This window comes from Crocuta crocuta, unplaced genomic scaffold (assembly GCF_008692635.1).
Source record: "Crocuta crocuta isolate KB4526 unplaced genomic scaffold, BGI_CrCroc_1.0 scaffold290, whole genome shotgun sequence".
NCBI lineage: Eukaryota > Metazoa > Chordata > Mammalia > Carnivora > Hyaenidae > Crocuta > Crocuta crocuta.
Genome location: NW_027527429.1, coordinates 835,030 through 852,989, shown reverse-complemented (window position 1 = coordinate 852,989; position 17,960 = coordinate 835,030). Strand labels below are relative to the sequence as shown.

The 17,960-nt window shown below is 66.3% G+C and overlaps 2 protein-coding genes across 2 annotated transcripts in view; one reads left to right on the top strand and one right to left on the bottom strand.

Annotated features, from left to right (window-relative positions):
• The window catches only part of KIF1A (kinesin family member 1A), a 66,141-nt gene that overhangs the window by 31,627 nt on the left and 16,554 nt on the right, over window positions 1-17,960 (bottom strand). Inside the window, 16 exon segments of the mRNA XM_077757360.1 lie at window positions 2,052-2,321; window positions 2,922-3,059; window positions 4,672-4,850; window positions 5,086-5,285; window positions 5,609-5,727; window positions 5,810-5,990; window positions 6,820-6,903; window positions 7,785-7,891; window positions 8,106-8,185; window positions 9,970-10,045; window positions 10,329-10,408; window positions 12,555-12,766; window positions 13,966-13,992; window positions 14,459-14,601; window positions 15,131-15,209; window positions 16,323-16,398. Of these exon segments, the coding sequence (XP_077613486.1) occupies window positions 2,052-2,321; window positions 2,922-3,059; window positions 4,672-4,850; window positions 5,086-5,285; window positions 5,609-5,727; window positions 5,810-5,990; window positions 6,820-6,903; window positions 7,785-7,891; window positions 8,106-8,185; window positions 9,970-10,045; window positions 10,329-10,408; window positions 12,555-12,766; window positions 13,966-13,992; window positions 14,459-14,601; window positions 15,131-15,209; window positions 16,323-16,398 (2,051 nt within the window).
• Window positions 7,305-17,442, top strand: LOC144226014 (uncharacterized). Its single transcript, XM_077757351.1, has 5 exons — window positions 7,305-7,496; window positions 9,227-9,301; window positions 16,405-16,481; window positions 16,944-17,050; window positions 17,317-17,442. The coding sequence occupies exons 1-4, from the start codon at window positions 7,315-7,317 to the stop codon at window positions 17,030-17,032; spliced, it is 423 nt and encodes a 140-aa protein (XP_077613477.1). The 5' UTR covers window positions 7,305-7,314; the 3' UTR covers window positions 17,033-17,050; window positions 17,317-17,442.

Genomic DNA, 17,960 nt, shown 5'->3' with positions numbered 1-17,960 from the left:
TCGGGCAGCCCCTCCTCCCGCCGCCCCCGCCCCCCTTCCCTGGACCCTCCATCCCTGGCGGCCAGCCCCTCGCCCTCCTCTCTGCGGCTCCCTGCCCATCCCGCTATGGAAAGCGGTGCCCCAGGCAGGGAGGATTATTGGGGGCCGGGGGGAACCAGAGCCCCCAAAGGCCACTTCTGCTGCCTGGGTCAGCCCATCCCACCTCCCTCCTTCACCCGGCACCCCAGACCACCGGAGGGAGAGGCCACTGGGGGCTAACCCTGGCCATGGGTGAGGGGCCCCCCACACTGGGGGGGGCCGTCCACAGGGGTGAGGGCACCTTGAAGCAGGCTGAAACCCGCCCAGAGAGAAGGAGGCGGCAGAGCAGCAGAGCCAGGGCTGAGTGCGGCGGGAGGGAGGAGGCAGGGCTAACCACAAGGTTGGTGAGGTGCAGAGACGCATGCTGGGGCCAGGAAAGCCTTTCCAAAGGGAGACAAGAGTGGGTGCCCCAATTCTGCTTAAGCTTTGGAGAGAGAGAGCCAGCAGCTTCCAGAAGGATAAAAGGAAACCAAAGATGGGCTCCTTCCCAGGGCCTGGCCTGCACAGCTGCTGCGCGGGAGAAGCCAATTCTTGCCAAACCAAAAAGATGGGGGCATTTCCAGATGAGGCCCTACACAGACCGCCCGCCGTCGGGGGGCCGGCCTCTCCCTGATGACTTTGGTTTGGTTTGGTTGTTTTGTGACATCTCAGATCCACAGAAGGGGGAATGTTGGAAGGACCCAGCTCTTTCTGGCTGAGACTGCAGAGCCCACACCCCGTTTTCCCCAGTGCCCTCGCTCCCCTGCGCCCTGAGCCCACGCCTACCTGACACTGGAGCCGCCCAGGGCTTCCTAGAGGCCTGCGGGGAGCTGGCCCCTGGGGCTACCGCCCACTCTCCCCGGGGCAGGAGGCCCAGACCCGGGCCATCTCAGAGGGAGAGAGCCCACGTGTTTGTCCGGGAGGCCAGCACGTCACACCCAGGCACAGCTCGTCAGAATCACCCCACGACATGCACCCGTGGGAATCTGCTTCCTCCAGGAGAAGCTGGTGGGCTTTCCGTCCCGGGCTCCCAGCGTGAACCCGCGTCTGGGGGCCGGCCTCAGCCTTCAGCTCCCAGGACCACTGCTCCAAGGTCAAGACCTGCGGAAACTCCCACTGGCCTAGCCCACGGAAGCCACCTCCAGCTCGGAAAAGGCTGCTGTTGAGACTATCTTACGCTTTTTCTACGTATAAAATCTAAATGCGGTTGTTCTGTGGGCTGAAGGCCTTCCTACGGCAGCTAGCTTTCTAGAGCTTTCCTTTGTCTCTTTTGCTTCCATTCCATCACAATAAAAAATGTGAATGGCGGCTGTATTTGTCCACTCTGCCTGCAGGGTCTGGGCTTCCCAGGGGCCTGTGCTCCACTCCTGACCTTGGCCTCCCTCTTCCATCCAGAAAAATGTAACGAGCCCGCTGCCAAGGGCATGGCCTCGAGGGCACAGGGCCACGGGTGCCGTCTCTCGCCGTGACAGCCAGGTCAGGAGGATCGAACTGTCCTCACCTTCTAGATGGAGAAAGGCTCAGGGAAAGGCGAGGCCCAGCGGGCCCCTCGCTTCAGAGGCAGACTCTCCCCTGCCCGGGTGCCTGCCCTGCCTTCCCGCCCGCCAGGCCGGCTGCCTCCTTCTCCTCAATGGCACGAGGAGGTGGAGGGAAGCGAAGCCGCCGCCGGTGGTGGGTGTGCAGACGCAGACCCCGCTTTCCCAGGTGTCCCCCAGGGGCCCCGCTCGGGGCCCCTCCCCCGGGTTCTAGGGCCCGTCTGTAGACGTGGCTCCGCCACACAGTGCCGGACGGCCGTGCTCCGGGCGCGCCGCCTCTTCTCACACCGGGGCCCGCTCTCCCTGCCGGGCACACTCCAGGATGGCCAGGAGTCCTGTCGCTCCCTCACGCCCTCCGCTCGGGGGCCACGCCCTGGCGGCGGCCAGTGGTGCCCGCAGCAGTGCTCCTGCGCAAAAGAGCTGCTTCCTTCCCAGCATGCCGTCCTCGACCTCACCAACCTTCCTACTAAACTGAACAGGGGGGGCCGGTCGTAAAACGGGTCCCGGCCGTCGCACAGCGCGTGCTCCGGAAAGACGTCGTCCTGCGGATCCTCCTCCTCCTCCTCCTCCTCCTCCTCCTCCTCCTCCTCCCCCACGCTCTGCTCCTCGGCAGGCTCGGTGGCGTCGGAGTCGGGGCTCAGGAAGGTGGGGGAGGGGGTGAGAGCAGCCATGCGCTCGCTCATGCATGTGTTGAGAAGAGGGTAGCTGTTGCAGCCAGAGATGACTGAACTGAGGTTAGTGCGACAAGACAGAGAGAAGTTAACACCAGCTACTCCAGGGACGCACAGGGCGGGGGTGGGGGCTTCTGTTCAAAACCAAAACCAAACACACAGACTGTCAGGAGTGCTGCTTTAAGAGACACAAGAACCAAAAGTGCATCCCGTCCCCAGGCTTGTAAGAAACCACACGTGTGTTCAGGGGAAGGCTACAGAAGGTTCTGGAAAGTACCCACTGGCGCGATCCTCGCCAAGCGTGGTGAGGTCACGTGAGGACCAGGTGACTCAGCCTGACCAGGCCGCGCATTCACACGCATGGACACGTGCAGCCCGGCGGCCACAGCCCCGCACCAGGACCCTCCCCTCCTCGGTCCCCAAATTACAGGGCCCGCTGGTCTGTGGACAGGAGTGGCTGGGGCGGGGTGCCTCAGACCCAGGAAGGACAAGGTCAGGGGCCTCAAGGCGGGCAAGGGCCTCTCAATGGCTCCCTCCTCGTGTCAGGGCCAGGGCCCAGCCAGGGGACTGGCCTTCGGAGGAGGCCCGCTCCCTGCCCCCCCTTCTCTCTCTCTCTCTCTCTCTCTCTCTGAGCCCAGGGAGGGAAGGAGGCGCCCACCTGCCCACCAGCCGGAACCAGGGGAAGCGGTCGTAGAAGGGGTCTCCGCCAGTCACCACGTTGTCACAGTCCTCGATGACGCTGGAGGGCACCTCTGCGGCCCGGTCGTACATCTCCCGCATCAGGGCCAGGCGCTGCCTGCAGGGACACAGACACGACCGTGGGCCCGGGCAGAGCGGCCAGCACGCGCACCTCCTGCTGCCGGGGACGGCGGGCTGGGCCAGCTCCGGCCACAGCTCTGCGCCACCCGGGTTCAGCGTGGTTTGCTGACAGGCCCTGAGGGTCCTCGGAGTCTGTCAACCTTGAGCAAGAAAACCTCCAGATGAGCTACACACTCCCCAGGCTGGCACAGTGACAGCGAGGCCTGAGCAGGCAGCACGGGCTGGGAACTGGAGGGGAAACGGAGTGAGAACCCGGGCCAGAGCCGCGGTGGGGACACCCAGGTGGGAGGGGGAGATCGTGTCACAAAGCCCTGGACGCTCCCGGGAACGGATGGCAAATCGGTGACCGGATACAGAACAGGACGTGTTTCAAAGATTATTACCCCCAGGAAAACCGACCAGTGTCCTTGTCGGAAGAAAGGGAATGAAGTTGTTTCCCCGTAGGGCTCGGCGGTGATCCGTACAGGTTCGTCCCGGCCACAGCGCGGTGCCGGGGAGGGCGCGGCCTGAGCGAGCACATCTGTTCCCGTGAATCTTACAAGAGCGCGTATGCTTGTGTGTGTGCCCGCACGTGCGTGTGAGCATGCAAGCGAGCCATACGGGAAAGGAAGGTGTGCAGACATCTGTGAGCGTGCGAGGCTGTGTGGGGCAGGTCGCGGTAGGACCGTGTGAGCGTTTTTACAGCTTTTCTTCTCCGTATTTTGGGTGTCGCGACACCTCTGGAGCCTGGCTGGCTGGGCCGGCTGGTTCCCAGGGACAGTGACAATTTGTGGGTGGGCCCACGTTTCACCAGAAAACGGAAAACCACTGCCGCCCACTCGTGTCTGACTCACACTCCAGGCCAGTGTCCCCCTGCCCGAAATCACCCGAGAGCCAGGCTCCAGGCAGCCAGGGGCGGGCTCTGCGTGCCGAAACCCAGCAGAGAAATTCAAACCGGCCAGTCCCAGAGCTGGCCCTGCCCTGCCCAGGTCACAAAGACCCCCACGGAGGCCGCAGGCTCGCTCACTCTGCCCGTCTCCCTCCTGATGGCCCGCGCTCCCTCCCGCCCCCCATGGCCCGGTACACGCAGGGCCCCTCGTTTCTAGCACACTGTGAGTGACGTTAGTTAGACTCTCCTTCGACGGCACCGGCCTGCATGTCACTCAGTCCCCTTTCTCAGTGAAGAGCCACCCACTGGAAGGAGCTTGGGGGACCGCGCAGGTGGAGCCGGAGGAGGGACGCCTCTCGCAGGGACAGTCTCGCCCACAGCCCGGCCCCCTCAGGCCCTCCGACCTTTTCCGTCTTCCCCTGGGATGCCTACAGCCCCCCGGTGGAGAGGCTGGCTGCTGCCGAGCCCTTCTGAGGACGCGGCCTCTGCCCAGCGTGCTTGCTGGCCCCCGGCCGCCTTCCTGCGGCTGTCAGCCTCACCCGCTGCTCCTCCTGAAAGCACGGTACACCTGACCACCGCGGCCGTAGGAGAACTGGGTTCTATGCCAACCCTTCCGCCTTCCGATTGGAAAAGCAATTCCAGCAGGAGAGACAGGGGCAGGGACACGGGAGCTCCGGGAACCCGCGCCCACCCCGCCGCCCCGGCAGCCTGCCCGCCACACCTGAGCTTCTCCAGCGTCCAGTAGTGGGTGGCCCCGTTCTTCTGGTCCTGGACCTCCACGGCCACGATGGTGCGCGGGAAGGGGCGCGTCTCCCGGTCCCTGGCAGCCTCTGGGGGCAGCAAGTCTGGCGGCAGCGGGGAGTACAGCGTGTCCGTGAGGAGGACAAACTGGAACTGGACCTGTGGCAGCGGAAGACGGTCGCCCGTCAGCCCCTTAGGGGGGGAGCCGGGCCCCACCTCCGGGCCGCACTCCCCCACACGGCTGACCAGAACCTTCTGCTCCCGGAGCGGGGCGGGTGTGCGTGCACCTCGGGCCGTCCCCGGGCCTCCCTCGCTCTGCCCACCCCTGTACGGGGCCCCAAGAGCAGGGCAGCGTGAGGGCGGCAGGCTGGGTGGGCAGCGGGGCGGCGCCCACCTTCTTCTTGAGCTCCACGCTGATGGCATTGGCCTCTTTGAGGAAGATGGCGTTGCCCCACAGCAGGTCTCGCAGAGACGTGAACTGGTACCACTTCCACTTCCGGAAGGCCCACAGCGCCAGCTCGCACTCCCTCTCCGTCCACTGGACTGTGGGGACAGGCACGTGCGGTCGTCATGGAAATGCCACTGTTCCCCACTCTGGCCTGGGTGGGGGGCATCTGTGCTGGGGCCCCCACTTCCGCACTCACTGTCCCGGGCTCTCGGAGAGAAGGAAACCCACAGAAGGATCCGCCCGGGAGCAGCCAGAGGGGCTGACCAGAACCGGGGCACTCTGAGTCAGGTCAGCCCAGCAGGGGGCAGCATCTGGGGCACGTGCCCGCAGGACAGGCAGGCGGGCACACTGGGGCTGACCTTCCTACCCTGTCCCAGCTCACACACCTTTGCCCACTGTGCCCGCAGGAGGAAGGGAGCAGGGACACCAGGTGGGGGCGGTCGGGTCTCCCAGGCTCAGGCCCTCTCACCCAGGCCGCTTGCCCCGAGGGAAGACGGTNGGCGGCCCCCCCTCCCCAGCCGCTGCTGCTCCAGCAGGTAGGTGGCCTCCTCCCGCTCCCGGCGGTACTGGTCCTCCAGCTCCTGGAGCCTGTGAGGGCGGGCGCGGGTGAGCGGGCGTCGCGGGGGCGAGGGCGCAGGGAGGCCACGGGGACCCCCGCCCCGGGCCTCACCTCTGCTCCATCTCCTGCTTCATGTCGATGCCCTGCTTCTCCAGCAGCTCGCGCTGCGCGAAGGCCCAGTCCACGGGCTCGGCGGGCGTCTCTGCGCAGGGCGTGCGCTCGCGCTCCTGCCGCGCCTGCTCGGGGTGGTTGAATCGGAACACGTGGCTCTTTCCCATGATGATGCGGTTTCCTGGGGGACGGAAGCACCGCCGGCAATTAGGGGAGTAGCCTGTGGCCTTGGCGTGGCCTCAAGGGGCGAGGGCAGGAAGATGGGAAAAGCGGAACACGGGCAGGGCCCCCAGGAACCACCCCGGGTCCCCGCTCCGGGCCAGCCAGGCACCAACCCCACAGCCAAGACCTCACTGTCGCCAGAACCACCCCCCGCCCATACAGCAGCCAGTGCTGTCTGCACAACCATCCTGGGGCTTTTTCCAACGTGAGGTCCTGTGCACAGCCCGCGCTCGCTCGCCCCCAGGCCAGCCCGGCCTCCTGCCCCGGTGCCCCGGCCCTGGCCACTCCTCCAGGCCTGCGGGCTGTGCGTGCACCCCTCCCGCCCCCCGCAGGGTGCTGCAGGGCAGGCTCACACGCCCTGCCCTTCCCCTTGGTCTCCCCACTCAATGGGAGCAGGGCAGGGGCCGGTCTGCACGTGCCCAGGCCCAGGGTCCACTGGTCTGCAGGACCCTCCGGGGCAGACACGGCCACCAGGGCAGCAGCACCCACCATCTGGGACAGTCCTGCCTACAAGGGCTCTTTGGACAGCCTAGTTTCCTTCCAACTTGAGGCCCACAGAGACGGCTCAGCTCCTCCCACACCAGCCCGTCTGCTGGGGAGTCCTCCCTAAGGCCTCCCTCAGCTCCTCCCCCGCCGTCCTGGCAAGCCACACTCAGTCACCCTCACTGTCCTCCCTGCCCTGGGGCCCAGGGCCCAGGAAGGAGACGCCGAGCCGAGGCATGGCCCCCAGGCCCGGTCCCGAGACACCAGGGGAGAAGGGGATGCCCGTCTCCAGGCCCCAGCCATACCTGACCGCAGGATGCTGGGCTCCGTGACTTTCTTGCCATTGACATATGTGTCTGCCCCCTCACAGGGTTCCAACGTCACCACGGCTACACGACGGTGAGGGGGAGGGTAGGGAGAAGGAAGGGAGTGAGGGGCTGTCACCCTGGACGGCAGTGCCCCCTGTCGGCACGCAGGGCTCGGCTCGGTTGGCCACCCGGGTGCGGCCCTCATCAGGCCCTCCCGTCCCTGCAAAGCCTGACGGCCGCCAGGCAGCCCATCGCCTGGGCCCCAGAGAGGCCAGCGGAGGGCTGCACCCCACACAGCAGATGAGGGGGGTGACGCCTGAGGGGGAGGCGCCTGTGCCCAAGTCAGAGAACCAGGGCGCCCTCAGGGTCCCCAGGTTGGCACGGATGGGGACCAGTGGCTAGTGTGTCCCCAGGAGCCCCAGAGCCCCCTAGAGCTTGGAGCCCATCCACCAGAGGAGGGCAGGCTTTGGAGACAGAATTCTGGGAGAGCCAATGTCCCCAACCCTGCTCAAGGCCCTCACCCTTAGGTGTCCGGGCCACATGGTGGGTGCAGACCAGATGCCTGCAGGGGGCATGCCTGCTGCTGGGGGACGTGGGCCCTGCGACGGCGCACAGACACAACAGTGCCTCCCCGAGCCACGTCCAGGACGGGCAATGGGGACGAAGACCAGCAGGTAGGCTGGGGACGGGGACAGATGGCCACCCCACAGCCAACAGCAGGGCATGGGGTAAAAAAGGTTTACTCCTCTTGGCTCCCCATCCTCCTCCCCCCACGAAGACCCCCCAACCACTCATGGCGTGGGCAGGGGGCCCCCGAGTCCACAGCCCCGCCCTCAGCGCACCGAGGTCATGAAGGGGCTTCCCCGGGCCTGACTAGGGAGCAGCAGCTGAGCCAGTGGCCCTGCTGGGGCCTGACAGTCAGCGGCGCCAGGGCAGAGGTGGGGACCCAAGCGTGGAGGTACCTTCGCTGCCGCCCCGGGAGTCGCTCCGGAAGACACAGTGCTCCTCCTTGATGAAGTGCCCGCTCAGGACGATGTCCTGTCGCCTCTCCGCATCCTCCCGGCCCACCCTGGGGAGGGGCGGGGGGCTGTCAGCGCTGGCGGGACCCAGCACACAGGCCGCCACCCACTGGCCTGCCCCACCCCATGGGCAAGCCCCAAACGCAGCCTAGCCCAGGGGGCCGCGTGGCCCAGGGTGGCCCTTGGCATTGCCTCCGGCGACCAGCAGTGCCCAGGCTTGGCGGCTCCTGTGCCGGGGAGCCTGCCCCACCCCACGACCCTCACCTGGTGATCCCATCCTTGATGTAGTACAGGAGGCACTCGGACATCAGCGGGTCCTCGTTTAGGTTGACGAGATGCGGTGTCTGGAGAGAAAGGAGGGTCACCTCTCCTGGGGAGGCGCCCAGGCCACCCAGTACGGGCTGACCCCTGACCGCAGGCTGACCGTGGGCTCCAGACCACCACCAGCCCTGGGCCTGGCCTCCTGGGGACGCAGCGTCCTCCCAGCATGGCTTCCGTGAGGAGCTCAGCACCGGGAAGGAGGCACTTAGGGGGAGCTGGGAAGCAGGGGGTCTGGGGGCGGTGGCGGGTCCCCAGATGTGCAGGGCGCAGGCTGGGTCCCGTAGGGCCATGGCACCAGGCTCTGGGTCCGTTCCTCCACCCCAGAAGCACGCGGGAGCTGAGGGTCCCCGTGGATCTGTGAGCCCGGAAGGATTAGGATGCTGGCCAGGGAGGGCTCTGGCCCGGGGGCTGTGGAGGAAGTCCCTGCAGAGCCACCTGCCCGAACCCCTCTCCTGTCCATGGGCCTGCCGAAGGCGACCAGCGCCCGCCCTCAGCAACCTGCCCCTTCCTAGGGCACCCGGGCCCTCGACACACTTCCTGAGCTCAGGACTGCCACCCCTCACCGTGTCCCNACCTTGGAACAAGCTGCCTCCAATACAAGCTACAAACCCCACGTGGCCCCGCCCACACCCTGTGCGCCTGTGCGGTCGTCAGACACGGACAGCTGTCCCCCACCGCCCGCTCTCGCGAGCAAGGCGCTCGCCCTGCAGGGCTGGGCAGGGGGCTGGGCTGGCACGGCGCTGCTCCCGAGTCCCGGGAATGCCGCCCTTGTCAGGAGGAGGCGCCCTCGGCGGAACCCAGGGCTGTCCTCCCACCCCAGCACGGCCAGGTAATCCCTCTGCCGCCAGACAAAGGCCTCCAGGGTGCCACGCGTCCTGGGTGTCCCAAGGGCACTGTCCCCACGGCCCTGGGGTACGTGCCACCCTCCCGGAAGGGGCAGGCTCCCTAAGAAAACTCCAGGTCTCTCCAGAAGGCACATGAAGCTGGGTGCCCCCTCCTTCCTGGCCTAGCCCAGGTCATCGCAAGCACCCCCACCCCAGCCTCAGCACCTGCCGTCCCCCCAGCCTAGAGTGCACGAGGGCGGAAGCAGCCGGAGGAGCCCATCCCGTCCCCAGGGAGTGGCCACCTGGCCGATGCAGGTATCACACCAGCGTCCGCCCTTCTCTCCCTACGGGGTCCCCGGCAGCACCGCAGGGGCTCTGCGTGCATCTGGCTTCGGGCATTGGTGGCACAGAGCCCCCCTCCCACCCCAGACAGAACCAGGTGAGGGGCCAGCCACATGAGGCTGCCCCCGGGAGGGCGGGCAGGCACTTCCTCGCTAACAAGATATCGGGGTAGGGCCCAGAGAGCCCACGTGATCAGAACACACTGACGCCACCTCTGAGCCTTCTTGGCTCGGAACATGGCTCTTAAGGGCTCTAAGGGTCTGGTGCTCTTGGAGGTGGGCGGGGGGCCTGAGTCCTAGAATTATCAGACTCTTTTTCCCGAACGCTGACGCTACGCCCTACCTGAGCTACCGGGGGGGATGGGGCTCTGGAGGCCCCCCTGCTGACAGGGCCAGGCCCGGTGAGCGAGCTGGGCCTGGGTGGGGGAAGAGGGGTCCCGGCTGGGACAGCCAGGCCTGACTTCGGCTGAGCTCCAAGAGGGCGTCTCCCACACAGGGGAGGCGTGGCTGTAGGCGAGCATGGCCCCCGGCATCTGGACCTGTCCCCTCCCCTCCCAGAGAAGCTGACATGCACCAAGGGTTGTGTGTCGCCCGGCTCTGTCCCAGGCAGGGCTGTGCCCCTGAGCTAGAAAGAGCACCTACCTTTTTGGGAGAAAACACACCCAGCGTGCCACCGTCCTCCCTCATGGCCACGCCCATCTCGGCCAGCAGGGCTTCCCTGCGGGGGACAGTGTCTGGGTCAGCTCGAGGCCCGAGGCCACAGGAGCTGCCTGGCCCCCAACCCACCAGTCGGCCGCCCGGGAGCCAGTGGGGCTCTGGCCACGGCCCGCGGCGTCCCATCCGGTCAGAGAGTTGAGGCGTCCACTTGGAGGGACCTGTCACCTGATCAGGGATCAGGTCGGTGGGGCCATCAGGTGGGAGTCCCTGGGTGAGAGGGCGCGGCCACCCCCAGGAGCGGGGGCCCAGGGCCGCGCCGGAGTCCTCGGCCCCCCACCCCTCACCTCTGCATCCGGATGGCTTCCGTCCGCCGCAGCTTCTCCTCCCAGGTCTCGTTGAGCTCGGCTATGATCTTCTCCGTCTCCTGGGCAGCAGGACAGAGCACAGTGAGGGGGGCCGGGCCAGGGGCAGAGGCCAGGCTGCCAGGCGAAGGGCCCCGAGACCCCAGTCCCCAGGTCTGTTCAGGCAGTACCAGGCCTGAAAGGTCACGATGAAGAGCTGAGGAGCTAACGTGTCCACGGACACAAGTGTCTCCCGTGGACACAGCCAGACCATAGGGGAAACGGCAAAATAAACCTGGAGGGGGAGAAATGCACACACACAAGGACACCAAGAGACACGTGGGTCCTAGGGGACACTTGGGGACCCCGTGAGACATGCAGGATACTGAGAGACACGCAGGGACACTGGGAGACATGGGGGGACCCTGGGAGACATNAGGCCTGAAAGGTCACGATGAAGAGCTGAGGAGCTAACGTGTCCACGGACACAAGTGTCTCCCGTGGACACAGCCAGACCATAGGGGAAACGGCAAAATAAACCTGGAGGGGGAGAAATGCACACACACAAGGACACCAAGAGACACGTGGGTCCTAGGGGACACTTGGGGACCCCGTGAGACATGCAGGACACTGAGAGACACGCAGGGACACTGGGAGACACGGGGGGACCCTGGGAGACACGGGGGGACCCCGGGAGACATGTGGGGACCCTGGGAGACATGTGGGGACACTGGGAGACACTGGGGACATGGGGGACACTGGGGACACGGGGGACACAGGGGACACTGGGAGACACTGGGAGACACGGGGGACACGGGGGACACTGGGGGACACGGGGGACACTGGGAGACGTGGGGGACACTGGGAGACACGGGGGACACTGGGAGACACGGGGGACACGGGGGACACTGGGAGACACGGGGGACACGGGACACACGGGAGACACGGGGGACACGGGGGACACTGGGAGACACGGGGGACACGGGACACACGGGAGACACGGGGGACACGGGGGACACTGGGAGACACGGGGGACACGGGACACACGGGAGACACGGGGGACACGGGGGACACTGGGAGACACGGGGGACACGGGACACACGGGAGACACGGGGGACACGGGGGACACTGGGAGACACGGGGGACACGGGACACACGGGAGACACGGGGGACACGGGGGACACTGGGAGACACGGGGGACACGGGACACACGGGAGACACGGGGGACACGGGGGACACTGGGAGACACGGGGGACACGGGACACACGGGAGACACGGGGGACACGGGGGACACTGGGAGACACGGGGGACACGGGACACACGGGAGACACGGGGGACACGGGGGACACTGGGAGACACGGGGGACACGGGACACACGGGAGACACGGGGGACACGGGGGACACTGGGAGACACGGGGGACACGGGACACACGGGAGACACGGGGGACACGGGGGACACTGGGAGACACGGGGGACACGGGACACACGGGAGACACGGGGGACACGGGGGACACTGGGGGACACGGGGGACACTGGGAGACGTGGGGGACACTGGGAGACACGGGGGACACTGGGGGACACTGGGGGACCCTGGGAGACACATGGGGACACTGGGAGACACGGGGGGACCCTGGGAGACATGTGGGGACCCTGGGAGACGTGGGGGACACTGGGAGACACGGGGGGACCTTGGGAGATGTGTGGGGACACTGAGAGACTAATTCTGAGGCACGGATGACCCTCAGCCACTGCTGGGACAGGGGACGAGCACTTCCAGCATCCGCGCCAGCTCCTGCTTACCTTCCCAGCTGCACCCCCCGACGGGCATCCCGCCCACCCCGTGCCCCACGCCAGCCTCGGTCCAGACTCTGTGCTTCTGTCTCCAAGGTCCTGAGCCCCCAGCCCCGCACAGCCCGCCACCCCTCAGTCATCCGCTCAAGGAACACCAATGAACTAAAGGGCAGCCCGCCCACTGATGGGCCGCTGCCGAGGTGGGGGTCGGGGGAGGTGAATGCCTGGAGCAGGTTGAGCCCAGAAGCCCCAGCATTCGTGCCTGCCCTGCTCAGCGAGGGGACCCCTCGCTGGGTGCCGGTGGGGGCACGGGGTGGGTCCAGACGGCCGCCCCGCCTCCCAGCAAGCCCACCCTGAGCCGCTAGCACGGCCGTCTCGGCAGGAGAGGTCTCGGGCCCGCCCCCCGGAGGGTGGTGTCCCCGCCGGACGAGCCCTCACCTTCAGCCTCTCGATGGCCTCCTCACTGCCCGGGGCAAACAAGATGCGCTCGTGCAGGCTGGACACGGAGGCGGCGCGGCTCGACAGCGCCGAGAGCGAGGATGAGGGGCTCATGCCCACCAGGGCGTTGGTCACTGTGGAGAGATTGTCAGGGGCTGGACTCAACTCCGCCCCGCCACGGTTACGGTTATTGTTCTCAAGGTCGGACACGTCTACGGGAGGAAGGGAAGGAGAGGGCGGGCAGACAGACGGGAGGGAGAGAAAAGAAAGACCAAGTTGGGAAGAAGCAAGAGGTGGCTGAAGAGAGGCAGGAAGCAGACACGGCCAGCGGGTGCAGCCTGGGGCCCAGCGCCGGACAAGCACATGCAGGGCTGCCCCCCACCTCCCCACCGGGGACCCGGCCCCAGAGGCCCCCCCTCCACCCCGGCAGCAGCTGGGCGCCGGCCCGAGTGCCTCTCCCCTCCCCACCCCGCCTGGCCCTGCACCCGCTCCCTGACACCTGGGAGCCACTTCCCTGCACCCCCACCCCGTCTACCACCCTTTGCCATCACTGCCCCGCGGCCTTCCTACACCCAGGGCCCTGATGCCCGTCCTCAGCCTCTGTGCCGCGGGCGCCCACCCCCGGTACCCATCGCCTGCCTGGCCCGCCACGCGCCCGAGCTGCGGGGATGGCGCTGCGCTAACCGTCCGGCCCCGCTGAGCACAGGAATCGGCCCCAAGCATGCCCTGGAGGAGAGGTGAACTGGGGACCCCTGCACCCTGAGAGCCTAAGGCCTGGGATTTGGGGCGAGTATGCCCCCCGGCGTGGGAGATGCTCAGACCCCTCCTGGCGGAAGCAGACACACAGCAGAGCAGCGGCAAACATAGGACAGCACGGGGCGCCAGGGACAACGGGGGCGCCTGTGGCCCCTGGGTCAGGGAGGCGCCACGCCACACATCCATGCCGCAGGGAGCCAGGCCCGAGGCCAGGGCACACGGGCATTCCCCCGGGAAGGGGAGCTCTGGGGGAGGCCGGAGCTGGGAGCCAGGGGACCAGCCCGGGCCTCGGCACGCCCTCCGGCTCTCCTGGCCCTGCGGCGCCGGCTGACGTTCCCAGGCCTCTGGGGCTGCAGGGCGCTCAGACAGGCCGAGTTCGGCCACTTCTGGCCCGACAGGGCCCTGACCGCACCAGGCCTCCCCGTGGCCTCGGTTTCCCATACAGACACGGGACTGAACCCAGAACACAGGCTCACAGGGCAGCGTGGCCTGCATCTACCTAGGGGTGTCTGTGAACGAGGCGGCTGCTGTCCCCAGCCCCTGAAAGAGGGGAGGGCAGCGGAGGGCTGGGTGGGCTCCCCCCGCCGTGCTGCCCTATGCCCCGCACAGCGGGCACAGAAGCGGGGGTGCAGAGAGCAGCGAGGGGGATACACACATTTGGGTCCTCCGGGCACAGTGTTGGCTACGGGGAGGGGAGCGTGGGGGAGGGAGGAGAGACAGAGAAACAGAAGAACAGGTTTGTCTCCAGAGGGTCTGAGGCACACCCATCGCAGGCTGGGCACCGGGCAGGGTGGCGGGGATGTGGGGGGGGTCTCCAGCGGACACATGGGGACCACTGCAACCCCCTCACCCACGGCCTGCCAACGTGGCTTCTGGGGAAAACGTCTGTGGCCTGCCTGGGCCAGCTCCAGACCCAAACCGTGCCGTCCACCCAGGTCGAGGACAGAAACCCCAGGCTCCCACCGGGGGTGGGGGTGGCAGGGGTCGCACGGGGACTCAGCAGGGCCAGGATTCGGGCGGCAAGGCCGTGAAGGCCGCCTGACCAGCCCCGGCTGGGCCGCAGCCAGCGAGTGGGGGGGGTCGTCCCACAGAGGGAGGCCACTCTGGCCCGGCTGCACTGCCCAGGACAGGCGGGCAGGGACACTCACTGTCGGTGATGTCCCCGAGACCCTGGGCATAGAGCAGGTCCCGCAGCCGGGTCACCTCGTCCTTCAGCTCGCGGATCAGCTTGTTGTTGGGGTCCTCGTTGATGACAGCGTTGCAGCGGATCTGTTTGGCCCGGTCGGCGTACCTGGACGGCCAAGGGGACTGTGGGCTGGGCCTGGGGCCGAGGGGGCCCGGCAGCACCCAGAGCCCTGCCCCGGGCAGCTGTGGCAGGGAGGGCCTCCAGAGTGGGGACCCAGGGGCTGTGGCACAGAGCAGGGGCTCTTGCCACTTGAGTCAGTGGGGCCACCGTGCCTATATCAGGACCCATACCCAGCTTTCCTTTCACTGCTGGTGGTGCGGGACCCAGGCAGCTCGTGGGCTCCCCACCCGGGGTGCCCGCCCTGCAGCCAGAGGGACCTTTAGAACACACGGTGCCCCTTGACTAATCAGAGACCTGGTTGGGGACCACGGGAGTCTTGGGTTGCTCGAAGCCCCAAGGGTGGCAAGGATGGAATGGGCCCTTGAAGACCCAGGCGTCCCGACAGCCGCTTGGAGCCTCGAGGAGTCCCGGGTGAGAGGACCCCCCAAAGTGGTGCTCCTGACTCGGGTGCAGAGAGACCCACTCTCCCCGGGAGCCAGGCGGGGGGAGGGGCCCGCCTCCCTGGAGGACACACCTCAGCGTGCTCAGGGTCTCGTCGTAGTTGATGTCCGCGGGGCTCAGGGCCGCCACCATCGCTGTCCTGGAGTTCCCGCCTGTAGGAAGAAGACCAGGTCGTGGGGGCTCCCCCCTCCCCACCTTAGCACCCCTCCCCTCCTACATTTATGCTGGGGAGGCTAAGGCCCAGAGAGGTAAACTGAGTCACGGGAGCAGGGGGTCTGGACTTCATCACTTAGTTGGGTGCCTTATTTTCTTCTACAGAGCGCTTTTCCCACGTTTGGGTTTATTTTACAACAGCCAGCCTCCCCTCCCCCTAATGGAGAGAGGAGCATTTCCTCCCAAAGTCAGGATGATAATTTCTTCAGGAAGCCAACATTCATTTCAATCCACCTCCAGATGCAATGATTTCTTTCACTTTTATCTTTCTCATTTGGAACATTTTTCTCAATATTTAATGTCAGATTCCCAGCCCAGGGTGGCATGGAGCCCGGCATCAGGTGACAACTGCCCCTACCCTGGGGGTGGCCCTGGCCCTGTGGGAAAGGCCTCCTTCCTGGCCCACATCTCAGGCAAAGGAACACATTCCCAGGACAACACCATCCGCTCTCAGAGGGGGTCACCTACCCCCCGGGAGCACCCAGCTGGCACCCATCGCTAGCCTGACCTGAGGATCAGCCAGGCTGCTTCCGGGGTGCAGGGTCGGCCAGCTCAAGCCCTCATACCAGAGCCATGAAGCTGAGGAAGGCTGTAGATCCCAGCTGCCTACGTTCATCAAATCAGCCTGTGACTCAGTTTACCTTCCTGGGTGTCGGCCTCCCAAGCTGTAAACAGAGCCAGGGAGGGCCCCCGAGGCTAATTTTGGGTGGGAAGGGATCAGTATCGGCAACGTTTCAGTCTCCATCTCCCTCTCTGTCTCTCAGTAGCTCAGAAAAGGGGTGACATATGGCACCTGCCAAAAACCCAGCAAGCAAGCAGGGCCCCCCAGAATCATGGCGTCCCGGGAGGGGTGGGGACTTGATCTGGGGGTCACAGGCCTGAAGTGGGAGCACCGATACAGGTGTGTGTGTTCTGGGGCTCCAGGGGCCACGCTGCGTCCCCACACTTGCTTTCCTCAGCCCGTCGCTGGCCACCAGCCCAGGAGGGAAGGCAAGACGGTGGCCCTGGGTGGGAGGCAGAACCCCAGGGACAGGTGACCCGAGAGTCCTCACCTAGGTTTTCCCGGAGCAGCCAGGTCAGCACGGAATCTCTGTAGGGAATGAAATCTGTCTTCTTCTTTTTCTTGTTCTGCAGGAGAGGAACATTCGATGTGAACCCTGAGCCCACCAGACGGGAAGGGAGATGGAGGCGCAGAGCACAGGGCCCGCAGGGTGGGTGCCCGAAACCTAAGGCTGGTGTGGAAGGCAGGGCTGGGCCAGGCCTCGGGGCCTCGCCCCACCGGAGCCCCAGGGTGCTGCCCCCAGGCGCCTGCGCTCAGAGCTGGGACCAGACTCGCCAGCACAGGTGGCGCATCTGGGCCACGCGGGCCGACGGGGCGGCGTGTCCTCCCTCTACTCTGTCAGAAGGACCGGTGTGGGCCCACCGCCCCCTCCTCGGGCACCACGCTCCGTTCTACTGACTACGAAGAAAAGGCCCCACCACTTCACGTGACAACGCAGGCCTCTGCCCGTGCCCACCGCTCACCCGGCTTCCTCACCAGAACGCACCTTCCCTCCCCTGCAATCCAGGGCACACGCCCCGTCCCTGCTCCCGCACCCCTCCCCTCAGGACAAAGCACCCCCCACACTCTCGGCTACACCTGTGCCTCTTTGTTCTTCCATTACGGCAAATAGGGGCCATTCCGAACACGGGGAACACGGCCTCGAGCGCGCCTAACGGCTGCTGGGAACCGCCCTATGGACGTCGCTTGCGGACTGGCTGAGGGGGTCACAGACCGAAGGTACCCAGTCACTTTCCACTGTGTCCTTGCTCGTGCACACAGTAGCTTAAGAGTATTTGCCGAGCACCTGCGGCGGCCACCAGACCCGGCCCTGCCCCCCAGAGCCCTCCCGGGAGACGCACACAGGCGTCCCCGCGCGGGCTCTGCCGTTTCTCTAGACGCTCCTCCGTCGTCGCGTGCTTCAGGATCATGTCCCAGGGGAGCGCCCCTCGCGCTCGGGGAGCGCAACCTGTGAGGGCCCGGTTAAGCGTCCGACTTTCGCTTAGGTCATGATCTCGCGGTTCGTGGGTTCGAGCCCCGCGTCGGGCCTGGAGCTGCTTCGGATTCTGCGTCTCCCTCTCTCTCTGCCCCTCCCCTGCTCGTGCTCTCTCTCTTTCTCTCTCAAAAAATAAATAAACATGAAAAAAAAGTCTTGAACTAAGAGAGCTCTTGAGGCATGCGGTCAAGGGGCTTGCAGGCAGGCCATGCCGGCTGGGCCAAGAGCGGGCTCCGAGGGTCCACGTCACAGCAGCTCATCAGCACGGGGGGCCTCTGGTTCTCCTTCGAAACGTGATGCACCAACGCTGAAGTCCTACTTTGTGTTTTGATTATTTAATTCCTGATGCTGAATCCTCCGCCACATTTGTCACGTTCCTCGTTTCCACGGCGGGTGCCCTGTGTCACACAGGCCCTTCAGCAAGGACCCCAAGGATCACCTTCAATTCCGCTGCTCCCTCACCCCTGCTTGCTCTGCCCGCTCCCCCATCGTTCAAGCTCCCGCATCTCCCAGAGCCACCCCCGCTCCCCTTCCCCTCTGCCGTCCGGGCCTCAGCTGTCTGGCACCCACGTCTTCGCAACACTGACCTCCAGCCTCCTGACGGCCACCCAGGCCGCCCCGTTCCCAATCTATGCTTCACCTTCGCGGCGCGTG

Excerpts from the sequence above, each read along its gene's own strand:
- LOC144226014 (XM_077757351.1), top strand. The coding sequence starts at position 7,315 with ATGTCCCCAACCCTGCTCAAGGCCCTCACCCTTAGGTGTCCGGGCCAC. Across the intron at positions 7,497-9,226 it reads ATGGGGACGAAGACCAGCAG|CCTAGAGTGCACGAGGGCGG; the intron begins GTAGGCTGGGGA and ends CCGTCCCCCCAG. Across the intron at positions 16,482-16,943 it reads CAGAGCACAGGGCCCGCAGG|GGGCCATTCCGAACACGGGG; the intron begins GTGGGTGCCCGA and ends TACGGCAAATAG.